Here is a 13,779-nt window from a genome sequence, read left to right on the forward strand (position 1 = left end):
GTCAGACTGTAGGTAGTGTTTGACAGGAGGGAGGGAGGGCCGGATAGATAGGACAAAAGGAGGTGGGAGCAGAGAATAATGGCAAGAGGAAAAGATAGGAAAGTTTAACAGAGGGGTGATGTGGTAGAGGAAGGGAGAGAAAACATTAAGTACAGATGGTATACTGCAGAACAGGAGCTTCTAGAAAGCAGAACGGTAGATTGCCATGGTCGATTGCCAGGAAAGGCAGAGCATCAGCATCATAGTCCCAATTATATTTCTACTAATATTAATGGTATTTTTTATAATATCTTTCAGCTGAACATTCATACTATATGAAGAAATATATGTAATACATTTAGGAACAAGTGACAATGTTAGCAAGCTGTTTTTTTACTGTAAAACATTTTATTCCAACTGACTGCTCAGTATGTACAGGAGAACATTTGTACATAAATAGGCAAGTTATAAACATCAGCGGTTCGCTGGTACAAAATTAAAAAACATATTATACATTATCTACATGTGTCACTTGTTTTGCACACCATTGTCTATAATGGATTGTCCAAATCCATTCACACACATTATCCGAGTTGTATTGCGCATGCAATTGCTGAGGGGCAGACTTATCAGTGGAAAGTAAGTGGCATTTTGTACAACACTGGAGAGAACTGAGGGGGTGGCATAGGCTATAAACTCATAAGGAACACAGAGAGGAGGATTCTAGGACAGGGCTTCGTACGGTCAGATGGCAGTTGGTGCTATTTAAAACCATCGGGATCATCTGTTGCAGAATGTCCCCTTTGAGTTGTTGCAGTGTAAACCAAGGATTACCCACAATCACACAGGGATACAACCAAAAACAGACAACCCAATTCTTACTCGTCCTCATCAGATTCCAAACATTTGAATTCATGGCACACACATTGACGTTCTGAAATGTGGTAATAGACTGTATAGACAAATACATGTTATGGGTATCAAAATACTGTCCATGGCGCAGTCATGATGTCTATGTGTGTTCCCAGTACATGACATGGTACACATCCCTCTGATGAGAACTTTGTATTTTATTTACCTTAATAGCCGATGCATCGCGGTGCACTGATCTGAACAACAAAAGCTATGCTTCTTTGTCTCTCAACAAGAATAGTGCTTGGAGGTTTGTTGGCAGAAAAGTAGTTGTGAACACCTTGTAGATTACATTATTATTTTTTTGATTTTAAAACCACATTATGTAAGACATTGCTCAGTAAGACAACATTTATGAACACACTGGGTCAGTCAGTGTTACACCTATGACAAGGTCCTTACCCCTTTTGCTCAACCCGATAAAGCATTTCAGATGCTGCAATGACAATTGTATTGCAGGCCCCTTCTGAAAAAACATTAAGTTAATGCATGTAACACTCACATATACAACCACACAGACATACAGTACAACATCACACAACAACACTCTTGTCACAAGTCCTATGCACCATACCCAACTCTCAAACGCAGTTTCATTCACAAACAGAAATATCTAGATAATATTGCTATGACAGCATTGTAGAGCCATCAGAAATAACTCACATTTGGTCTCCGAACTCGAGCCAAAAATATTAAAATGAGTGTAATAACTCACTAATACAATATGAATTCAGTTGATCTGGGGAATTTGATCATTAATAGTATTTGCTGATTATAGTTTGTTTTATCCAAGTATTTTGTTTAATCAGATAGTTCTGAGAGAGATAGTATTGGATAGTCATATTAGATTAGGCAAATTATCAAACACAGTCGTTTCCAGACCATCTGGAAGCCTCAGGAATTCATTTTAGAATCAAATACAAATTGACAATATCAAAAAACTGCCACAGGTATATTTTCTTCTATACAACAACCACGATCATTACTGTATCAATCCAAATCCACCACTGACACTGGCTACTACTATCACTTATTCAATACTCAGCGTACTGGCTCCCTCTGGTGCGCAGACTGGGTATTGAAGGTGAGTGGTGTCAATTACATAACTAAGGAAAAAACAGAGCAACCACTTTCATTGGTAAACACTCTTAGATCACTCAATTAGGTCACACACTGGAATTTCATATTAAGCCAAAATGAAGCAAATTTTGTTAACTTTTTGTGGGTTTGGGGATTTTAAATCTGTTTAGCTCAGTGCAAAATAATGGTTCTGATATTAAAGTGATTCATACTTTCTCAGCAATAATAACAACAATCAAAAAGTAAGGAACCCTTAACAAATAAAGCTAACATGTGAGAATGAAGTCCTTTGGCATAAAAACAAACCCTTTGTTTCCAGAGAGGGCCTGGTGTGGTATTCACACCTAGTTTAGGGTGCAGCAGAGGGCCTTGTTTTATTGGTCCACAGTCATTTACTGACAAATGAAAGTGACTGAGATGGGATATCGTCAGCTATTGATAAAAAATGAAATGACATTGTAAGGTACAAACCAGTGGGCCTTGCAACCCTTCAATTCCAGGAGTGAATGTGTGCGTCCCAAATTCCCCCATAGGGCTCTGGTGAAAAGTAGTGCACATTGTAGGGAACAGAGTGCCATTTGGGATGCAGTAAGACCTGTCCTATAGTTGGTTAATAAACGTGAACTGTTCCAGAGGGTGGACAGGACAGACACAAACACATTCATTATGGTTAGTCCCACAGGGCCCCACAAAAAAAACATTGATCTGCAGTCCCAAAAGCACCTCCAAAACCACAGCAGTGGTTCTCAAACCCATATGGCTACGGTCAAAAAAGGGTGCACTATGAAGGGCATAGGGTGCCATTTTGGACAAAAACCTGCTTTTTGGGACCCGCTGTGTGTACTGGTGATGGGACATACTGTATAAAATCCTATATGGATCTATGGGTCACCCACTGGGACCAATATCATAAAACAAACTGTGCGAAATAAAGGCAGGCCGTTGTCAGTGCAATATGCAAAGTCAAACTTAGTTAAAACACAAACAATACACACACGATCAGCAAGAACTAACAGGGAGGAAGGCAGGGAGCCATAGAAAATGGCTGTTTCAGCAGCAGTAGAGGATGCTTCCCAAATGGCACCCTATTCCCTATACAGTCCTACTGACCCTGGTCAAAAGCAGTGTACTATATAGGGAAAGGGTACCATTTGGGATGCACACTAAGTCTCTGACCTTCTCCAGGAATGGCTCTCTATGGAGTGGGATTTATAGGAGTCAGGACAACATTGTTATCACAACAGCCAAGTAGCGGCTGGATTCCAACCGCTAAACCTTAACAGTAAATCTGCACCACAACACAGACAGTAAAACTTCCAAGAGATACTCTATCAGAGATATTCCTCAAGAAGCAATACAGCTGCTACTACTAGGACAATTCTTCCTTTTTATTTCAGTTAATACATTAGTTTACCTCCATAAAACCCTGTAAGAACCAAGTAGCAACTCTGACCCTCTCCAGACAAGGTTCATGGTCAGAGTTGCTATTTCCCCAGAGTACGTTGGACAACCTGGACTGGTCTAGACTTGACAAACATCTAAAGGGCTCTACACTGTCAACGCAAATGATGGACCTTCGTCAGCTCCGTTTGCGTATGCAGAGCCCTTAACAAGCGTAGTGGTTATCTCCATAGTAACCTTGAACCAACGGAACCTCAACAACCTACTCTATTTAGACACCTCTTAGGTAAAGGAGGTGGATCACCAACATTTAGAAAGTGCAAAGGTTAAGCATTATAGAGTGTTGCAAACAAAAAACCTGCTGTGGTAGTTAGAATACTTTACAAGAAGGAATGGTTATTAGGATATCATTTTCCAAAGACAGAAGATCCAGTTGTTTGTGGTTGGTAGATTTTTTTAACACTGAATGGTAGTTTGGTTGACCATCATCGTTGCGTTTACAACCTCAGGCATGTCAGAATGATGGTGGGTCTTCACAAGTCCAATTCTGTTCTGGCCATCTCATCAAAGTACCGTGGCACTTCAAGGACCGTAGACTTGAATTGTTCAATTAATTACAGGTTGCTGTGGTTTGTCTTTACTGTAAAAAAATAAAAATAGGAGTCCCCCCCCCCACAAATAGAACAGAAAGCCTTCAATCGTCTGTAGAGATGGCCATGAAAGCATTCTCCTTTACAACACTGAAGTTAAGTCCCAGAGGACATCGGCACATAGAACCTCAAATTAGCTTTCAGTTCAGGATGTGGTTTCACTGGCTTGACACTTGACAGAGTCTGTGGACATCGCCAACTGGTGGAGAGCCCAAGGAAGTGTGTGTCTTTGACACACAGAAGTGAGGCCTGCATTGAGAGGTCCCTTGTAGCAAAGGGAGCTCTAGCAAACGTAGCAGTGGCTGAACAGAGACACTAGGGGGCACTCTTCCACATTCATCCATCCCCGAAATGTCTAGACGTCTAGGACTGGGACACAATCTTCTTCTCTTCTTCTATTTGACTCTGTTTGTTTCCCTTCAAATACTACATGCAGTTAACTGCCACCCATTGCCGTCTCTGCTTGTGTAACTGGTGGGATGTGAACTCCGGTCTATCGGACATGTCCCTCCTTTCCCCTTTCCTCTCTCCTCTCTTGTGTGTCTGTTCGTCAGTTAGTCTGTCCGTGTAGCAGAGTCATCTCTTCAGAGAGTGGCCAGTATACGTGAGAAGGAGATGACTACAGAGAGTGTGGTCTGGCCCACTCCAAACACCAGGGCCTGGAGGGGGGCCATGTCCTTCCCTGCCACACGATACACCCCTGCCACGGCCGCACCTGGAAAGAGACACACACATATAGATTATATGACATTGATATGACTATAAATATGGCATACAATGGGCCTGCAGACACATTCCGGCAGCCAGTCAATGCTTGTCAACTGTGGCACAGACTGTTCAATAGCATTTTAGTACCAATAAGAATACACTCAAAAAAGCTCTTTCCATGAAATAGACTGACCAGGTGAATCCAGGTGAAAGCTATGATCCCTTATTGATGTCACTTGTTAAATCCACTTCAATCAGTGTAGATGAAGGGGAGGAGACAGGTTAAAGAAGGATTTTTAAGCCTTGAGATATTTGAGACATGGATTGTATGTGTGTGCCATTCAGAGGGTGAATTGGCAAGACAAAAGATTTGAGTGCCTTTAAACGGGGTATGACAGTAGGTGCCAGGCGCTCCGGTTTGAGTGTGTCAAGAACAGCAACGCTGCTGGGTTTTTCACGCTCAACAATTTCCCGTGTGTATCAAGCATGATCAACCACCCAAAGGAAATCCAGCCAACATGGGCCAGCATTCCTGTGGAACGCTTTCAACACCTTTTAGAGTCCATGCCCCAATGAATTGAGGCTGTTCTGAGGGCAAAAGGGGGTTCAACTCAATATTAGGAAGGTGTTCCTAATGTCTTGTGCACTCAGTGTATGATCTCTCCTCATCCTTCCCTCGTATCGTCATAGTTCCCCACTGGAATCTAAAGTTGTCTCCGTAGAACCTCCTGCATGGGCAGATGTAATACCGTTAAAATATGTCCCTTTTAACGCTGGTCGCATTAATACGTGTGATTGAGTGCCTGACCCCATACTGTGTTTACTTGCCACTCTGGATGCATCCCAAATGGCACCAGATTCCCTTCATAGAGCACTAGTGCACTATGTACAGTAGGGATTGGGGTGCCATTTGGGATGCATCACTCTCTCTCTCTCCCGACAATTTAGTCATGCTTCTCTCACAATACGCCAACCGCCTGTATTGAAGATACAGTCTCAAAAGTACAACTGTCTGAGTGCAACTTTTTTTTTAAATCTTATCTCAAAGCCAAGATACAAATCTTAATTGAAGTCAACATGGTAAAGAAAAGACAAGGGAGCGATAACCTATAAACTGGCTCAAAGTTGTTGACGTCTGACATTTGCCAGTCGACCATTGAATAACCTCACCTTCCCTCCGTCTTGACAGAGTGTTACTGGCTGCTGCTGCTAGACGGTACTCGCTCTTAGCTGTTTCAGCGTACACACGGGGCAATGCACAGGCAATAGTCTGCTCTCTCTCTCGGCGAGCTTCCACATTAATAATAAAGTGGTCTGTCTATTTTGGGCTTGGCTTGCCTCTCTGTGATGGAGTGTGATTCACCCAGCCCTGTCCTCAGGAGCTCCTGCCCTGTCTGTAGCTCACAGACTCACAGGCTGCGTCCCAAATGGCACCCTATTACCTATACAGTGCACTGCTTTGACCAGAGCCCTATGGGTGCACTATGTGGGGTAGAAGGTGCCATTTGGGACACATAAAAGGCCAGTCTATTTCCACAGAAAGATACAGTACTATGTACCACTCTATGATATACTTAGCTACTGGACTGGAAGATGATACATCAGAGTAGGGAGGATGATATTTGGGGTAAAAATGTTGAGCATGTGTACAGAGGACAATGGGATAGAGAGGGTCAGACAGATGGACAGACAGACAGACAGACAGGACAATACACACAGACAGAGACACACACCCCCCAAACACACACAAAGTGGGCGGTGACTTACTGGTGATGACCCCACCGGCCAAGGAGGCCAGGAAGCCCACGCTGACCAGGACCAGGGTGATGAGGCGACCCCTCTTGTGGCGCTGCAGCATGACTAACATGAGCAGGCCCATTGCCCCGTGGACGAAGAGCGAGGAGAAAAGACACCACAGGAACACCCAGTACCACATCTCTGAGAAGAGGGTAGGAGAGAACACATGCAGTCGAGTGGTTATACACAGGGAAACAACACGCATCGAATAGAGTGGTTAGTTAGACAGCTCTGTAGGCATACCAACAACCTCAGCTTTTCATAGATATCTTTTTATTCATTTGTAGCTCAAAACATTCGGACTCTACAGATGTTTTTGTATAAAAGCCCCGGCCCCCTTAGGGAGCCGCCCTTGTCTCACAAACACCGCTCTAGCTCAGCCCCCGTTAATCACACAGATTCATGGTTGGTATCTACAGATGCAGAAGAAATAGACAAATCCAATGGTATAACCAGAGTTACCGTGGGATTCATTAGGTTAATTTAAATTTTTTGTTAGGGCAAATCAAGTATGACATTTTAAAGTGGATTGTACTGTACACACAGGTCTCTGTATGGAAAACATATGGTTAGAATAGACACATATGAAGAAACAACCCCTGCGAGGTGTCGGAGAACATTGCCGTTGCTCTGAAGACAGAACCAAGCATGTGGTTTTAGACGTATCTCTAATCAAACACCCACAGAAAAGTGTTTTGGTACAGGTACAGGATGATATCTGAGAGAGAGAGAGAGAGAGACAGAGACAGACAACTGTGTGTATATATATATATATATATAATATGACATTTGTAATGAGAGAGAGAGAGACAGACAGAGAGAGACAGACAGACAGAGACAGAGAGAGAGACAGAGAGAGAGAGAGACACAGAGAGAGAGAGAGAGAGACAGAGAGAGAGAGACAGAGAGACACAGAGAGAGACAGAGAGACACAGAGAGAGAGAGAGAGACACAGAGAGAGACACAGAGAGAGAGAGAGAGACACAGAGAGAGAGAGAGAGACACAGAGAGAGAGACACAGAGAGAGAGAGACAGACACAGAGAGAGAGACACAGAGAGAGAGAGACAGGGAGAGTCAGAGAGACAGAGACAGACAGAGACAGACAGAGACAGAGAGAGACAGAGAGAGACAGAGACAGAGACAGAGACAGAGGGAGGCAGAAAGCAGCAGCACATATCCGATTTTCAATCTGGGCCCATCAAGAAGGCAGCCTAGCATCGTAATAAACACTATGCAACAAAACAGGCTGCATTCCAAATGACACCCTACACAGACATAGTCTGCTGTTAGAGATTAAAGCGGTAACATCTCAAATCCAGGTACCCATTTGGAAGGTTTATGAAGGGTATTAAATCCATTCAGTTAAGGATTTAAAAGCACTTAAATAAGCATTAACATCTCAAATCCAGGTACCCATTTTGATGATTTATGAAGGGTATTAAATCCATTCAGTGAATGATTTAAAAGCACTTAAATAAGCATTTCAATTCAATGTTATTTCAAATTTTGAGGAATGTTTGGATACTGAGCATGTACCTGCTCTGTTGCTCCTGTCAGGGGAAATACTGTACGACTCAACATTACCCCAATGAAAACCCCAAACTGACATCTCTTGGACACCCAGAAATACTCACGAGATATTCAACTGGTTCACATACGGTACATACCGTCTAATTATCCCATTTCACAAAGAGCTCCTCCACAAATATAGAGACTGTTATGTGTTGGGGAGGATGGGACACAGTCCCAGAGAGGGTCCTGCAGAGAGCCCGATTCACATTCTCTCCCTCTCTCTATTCCTTGTTTCCTGGGCTACAGGCTCCGAGAGACAAGCTTTGCGAGGGGCCAGATTGGCTCCACTGCCACTGAGGCAAAGTGGGTTGGATATGAGACTCGACTGGATGTTTGGGGGTAGGGGAGAGAGTGAATGGAAGCTCAGAATGATTTAATTGGATTTTGGACATGTTATCACATTCTGGCAATACATGTGCCAATGATTTGAATGTTCTGAATGTGCCTTCTAATATGTCAACATCTGCTACGCTACTGTCGGGATGGGAATTTAAATCCCTCTGCAAAGTAATGTATCAATCAGTAGAAACTCTTTAGCATATCCATTTGACCTTGTTCCACAATCCACTGAGTGCCTCCTACCTCCTCCTGTATCGATCAGGCCGACAGCTGTCACGCTCGGCATAGAGAGAGAGACATTATAGGGGGGTGACACAAGGCCTTTTGTGCTGCCTAGCCTGCATGGTCTAAACAGAACACACAGCCAGCTCAGTCAGCACAGTGGCCGTGATGAGTTACAATACAGGCCCCTATCTGTGGTCACCTCCCATCTGGCAGCAGAGTGAGATGCCAGGGGAAGACAGGGTCGGGACGAGGTACTGTAAAGAGAGGGAGAGGGATGTATCGAGAGCGAGACAGAGAGTGGCAGAGAGAGGAGGATGGATGGTACAGGGAAAGAGTGTCTGTGTGAGAGAGCGAGAGAGGGAGGAATTGGGGCCAGACTGGAGAGGCACGCCAGTCAAGGAAGAAAGGTGTGGAACGAGATACTGTAAAGAAAAGGAGGGTGATGTAAAGAGATACAGAGGTAGAGAGAGAGAGAGTGAAATATAGAGTTATGGAAAGAGAGAGACATAAGGAGAGTGAGATAGATGGATAGAGAGATGCAAGCAGGGCCAGACTTGGGCCAGAGAGGCACGCCACCGCCAGCCAACTCCATTAGGATTCCACACAGGCCCCGGGATGGCGCTAGCTGAGCAGCTGCCGCCCAACACTAAGCCTGGCTGGATTTGTGGTGCATAGGGGCACACCACACACCTCTGCTCTGTCACACCACTGGAACATAGATAGCTCAGCGGCACCATTCTCTGCATGGCACCGCTTATACTGTGTGTGTGTGTGTGCGTGCATATTTTATGTGTGTGAGGGGTTGGGGGGATGGAGTTGAGGTCGTCTGTACTCTGGATTGTAGTACAGGTGCTGTGTCATCTTCAGGCATGCAACCCAAACCTCAACTCTACCCCTCAGTCAGAAGACTGTAGTATTATTAATGTTTGTTATGCTGCTAATCCCCTAACACGAACCTGGGGGCCTCCGTCAGCAGCTTTCACAACACACAGTGGGGGCCAGCTGGCCTCACATGCTAACACAAAACATGAAAGAGAAAAGCATTATGTTCCCATTCCACTGATAAGCGGTCAAACGTTTGACCCATAGAGCCTACAAAGGCACTGCAAGGCATTGGTTGTATCCCAAATGGCACCATATTTAGTGAACTACTTTTGACCAGGGTCCTTCTTTGGACCAGGGTCCTTCTTTCGACCAGGGCCCATACTTCTGGATAGTAATGTCATAGTCACTGCTACAGCCTAGTCAGGCTTTGAGAGATTGTCCCCTATGACAGAGAACAGCAACGAGAGACAGTACTGTGAAAAACACCTGAAAGTTGTCATTGGAGTACTGTAATAACATGTAATGAGATGCTAATAGGATGGAATAACATGGCAATAACACGTGACAGAAGTGTGAACAATTGAAGAGAAGATAATGCATGAAAAGACTGATGGTGCCACCACTAATCAGCAGTAATCCATCTGAGCACATCAATAATCACATTGTACAAAGACAATGGCAAATCTCTTTGCTGGGTGCATGCAATCTTATTACATCATCCTGTCGATTTTAAACTGAAAAACAGAGGCATGTTTTTGTTCTTTATTGAGAATAGAGAAGGAAATAAGAAGTGAAACTGCTGGTATGGATGTTCACAGGAAATACCATTTGTTAAAGTACTCTGCCAGAGGAGTCTGTGAGTGACACTGTAAAAGTATAAAGGAGTTGTCTATCATTACTTGTAGAGTTTATGGCCAGTGTGTGAGTCTACATTGAACTTGCTTAGGGCATCTAACTTAATTGTAGCTTGTTTTTCATGACTGGTTTTGAGGATCGTCTGGCAGTCCTGCTGCCAGATACTGGATGGCACTCATTGGTTTACTCTTGTCTCACCACCACAGCAACTTTACTTCTGCAATACTTGTGCTTGTGAGTCACTTCCCTGCTGAGTCAGCATGATTAATCATGGTTATGTCCCAAATAGGGTGCCATTTTGGGACGCATTCCATGTCTTGTTTTTCTTCATGTTTCTCAGCCCAGGATGTCCGCTTGGGCTTGCTCTCACAACATCTACATGCCAGCTATGATGCCCGTTTACAGTGTGTCCATCCTTCTCTTTGCAAGGCAAAAAGGAATTCCAGTCAAGAGAGGTCTTGAAATATCTTGCTATTATGACATTGTAATGTCAATTGTTCCACCACCCAATTCATTCCTAGGTTATTGTATTCTTAGGTTATTGTATTCTTAGCGTATTGTATTCTTAGGTTATTGTATTCTTAGGTTATTGTATTCTCTTAGCACTTATTCATTTTGAATGAGTGAAAATGCTAACCACAAGTACAATGACCAATGTACTAGCATGCTGATATCACATCTCATTATGTAAATAAATAAGACCTTGTAAAAGCCTTTTGAGAGAGGGGGGATAGGATAGAGAGAGAGAGACAGATGGATGGACAGACAGACAGACAAATACAAAGAGAGAACGTCCTAATTGTAATGACTGGTTAGTCAGGTGTTTAATCATATTTTGTGACACTGTCACTCATGACTGTTTACATTTCAACAAATACTTATGGTCATTTAGAAGTTACCCACTGCTGTGCAGAATAGTCACAGTAGTCTACAATACAGCGTCTATACCATATCTCCCCAGAACACCCCAGACAGCCTATCCGGGAGTTGGTGAGGATGACACTAATTACCTGTGATTACTCGACCGCAAGACAAAGGAAGAGGGCTGTGTGGCTGCAACAGAGATGACAACACTACATTTCACAGTGCCAAGTGCATTCACGCAGCACAATGATGCATTAACCGGTAGAATATATGTGTTATTCATTCGATGACTGAGTTCAATTATATTTGTGTTTATAATTTAATTGCCGTAACACATTGGCCGTTGTTATTCAAGTGACACCAAGGCATTGAGAGGCGCATGCCTCTTATTAAAAAGTAAGATACCGGTAGGCTACAGTATGGAGACCGACAAAAGAAACACTTCGGGGCAGTTACCGGTGCCCGGTTGATATTTCATACGGTGTATACTCTCCCTTTAAAAATGGACGCGCACAGCTTCCCATGTCACCCCATTCTATCCAACAGTACAGTAAATTAATAGAAAACGGCCAGCCCTGTGTGTAGCCTACAACACCGGTAATTGGGGGAACCGAGCCAGATCCCACACACAACGGTTGAAACGCTGCCAAGTGCACGACATGTGTTTACACTGTACAGTAATAATGTGACATACAGTACATAGCCTACCTGTGAAATGTTGCAGCGTCGTGCCTTGCACCCAGAGGCTCAGCACTTGCTGCACGGATAGATTGATAGAATAATCCCTATTCGTGTTCATGTTTCTGCCGCCGCCCGGGTTTGCATCCCTCTTTGTCAAATGGCTGTAAGTGGCTTTTGACGAAGACATCGAGGAGAACGGGGTGGCATGAGCTCGGAGGCTTGATCCCCCGGCGCGCACCCCTCTACCGGTGCCTCTGTTTCGGCTTAACGTTGTTGGTCTCCGCGCGGGGAAGGAAAGGGCCAACAGCTCGTCTGCTCGTGCTCATTCTCGGTTGCAGCGGCGGTTGTTTGGAGGCCATGATGAGGATGGCAGCGCACACAGAGGAGTCGTCCTACATCAGCCCTTCTCTCTACATAACCCTTAAAGGGGCCGTCACCAGTTAAAGGGGAGTATACAGTGAAAGCGTACTGTTATGATATTGTAGCAGCTTATGAATGGGGAACAAAAGATGAGTAATTAGTACAGTAGCGTTTACGCTGAAAACGTGCGTAATCATTTGGACCATGCGGGCGTAAGAGAGCGGTAAAATTGTGAAAATCAGTGATGGTTGTTGTAGGCTAGTAGAAGTCTGCATTTAACTAAGGAGTGAGCTGGCAAATCATTTGATTTTAAATGAAAAGGCAGTTTTGTGACACTGTACTACAAGAATGATGCGTTTGTGTATTGCAGGGCGTTGTCCATGACGTCGTATTGATGCAGGTACTGTCCATGTTGCTGATTCGCTCCCGAAACGTCAATCTTAAATCGACTGATAAAGGTGGAGTAGCATAGCATAATATAAATAAGAGGCATCATATTCAGCAGATCATATATTCTGTATTACTATAAAATGAGTAAATATTAATGTCCGCATTCGGAAATATATCAGAGATGTATCAGCTAACATTCCAGACACAAAGAGTTTGCTGTGAAAGTGGATGAAAAATCTGAAAGCTACTTTTTATTTGTCTATTTATCAGGAACCATGCACAGCATAATAAAGACCTTTTTGCACCAGATCTAGCAACAGAGCTTATCTCCATTATGGTCCCTTCGACAAATAGATCTTAGAATTTAGATCAACACTTTGCATGTTTTACATTTCACATCAAGTTAGTGGGGAGACTTTTTACAGTAGGTCTAATGACTATTGTTAATAAGTATGAATGGACTTTTGAATTTATAAATGTGAATTCCAGCATTGCTACAAAATGTACAGTACCAGTCAAAAGTTTGGACACACCTACTCATTCAAGGGTTCTTCTATAGTTTTACTATTTTCTACAATGTAGAATAATGGTGAAGACATTAAAACTATGAAATAACACATTTATTTGACCTTTATGTAAATAGGCAAGTCAGTTAAGGACAAAGTCTTATTTACAATGACAGCTTACCCTGGACGACGCTGGGCCAATTGTGCACCACCCTATGGGACTCCCAATCACGGCCTAATGTGATGCAGCAACCAAAAAAGTGTTAAACAAATAAAAATAGATTTGAGATTTTAGAATCTTCAAAGTAGCCACCCTTTGCCTTGATGACAGCTTTGCACACCTGGCATTCTCTCAACCAACTTCATAAGCTAGTCACCTGGAATGCATTTAAATTAACAGGTGTAACTTGTTAAAAGTTAAATAGTGGAATTTCCTTCCTTCTTAATGTGTTTGAGCCAATCACTTATGTTGTGACAAGGTAGGGGTGGTATACAGAAGATAGCCCTATTTGGTAAAAAAACAAGTCCATATTATGGCAAGAGCAGCTCAAATAAGCAAAGAGAAACTACAGTCCATCATTACTTTAAGACCTGAAGGCCAGTCAATCTGGAAAATTTAAAGAACTTTGAAAGT

At 43.3% G+C, this 13,779-nt stretch overlaps 1 protein-coding gene across 1 annotated transcript; it reads right to left on the minus strand.

Annotated features, from left to right (window-relative positions):
* Positions 1-365: 365 nt before the first annotated feature.
* On the minus strand, positions 366-12,461 carry tmem170b (transmembrane protein 170B). Its single transcript, XM_020500170.2, has 3 exons — positions 11,917-12,461; positions 6,498-6,668; positions 366-4,737 (listed from the first exon to the last, which is right to left on the minus strand). The coding sequence occupies exons 1-3, from the start codon at positions 12,074-12,076 to the stop codon at positions 4,607-4,609; spliced, it is 462 nt and encodes a 153-aa protein (XP_020355759.1). The 5' UTR covers positions 12,077-12,461; the 3' UTR covers positions 366-4,606.
* Between the last annotated feature and the right edge of the window lie 1,318 nt (positions 12,462-13,779).

The sequence above is a fragment of the Oncorhynchus kisutch genome, linkage group LG14 (assembly GCF_002021735.2).
Source record: "Oncorhynchus kisutch isolate 150728-3 linkage group LG14, Okis_V2, whole genome shotgun sequence".
Classification (NCBI taxonomy): Eukaryota; Metazoa; Chordata; class Actinopteri; order Salmoniformes; family Salmonidae; genus Oncorhynchus; species Oncorhynchus kisutch.

Coding starts and splice junctions, on each gene's coding strand:
- tmem170b (XM_020500170.2), bottom strand. CDS start 12,076: ATGTCTTCGTCAAAAGCCACTTACAGCCATTTGACAAAGAGGGATGCA. Junction 6,669..11,916: donor GACGCTGCAACATTTCACAG/GTAGGCTATGTA, acceptor CCCTCTTCTCAG/AGATGTGGTACTGGGTGTTC. Junction 4,738..6,497: donor GGCCGGTGGGGTCATCACCA/GTAAGTCACCGC, acceptor GTCTCTTTCCAG/GTGCGGCCGTGGCAGGGGTG.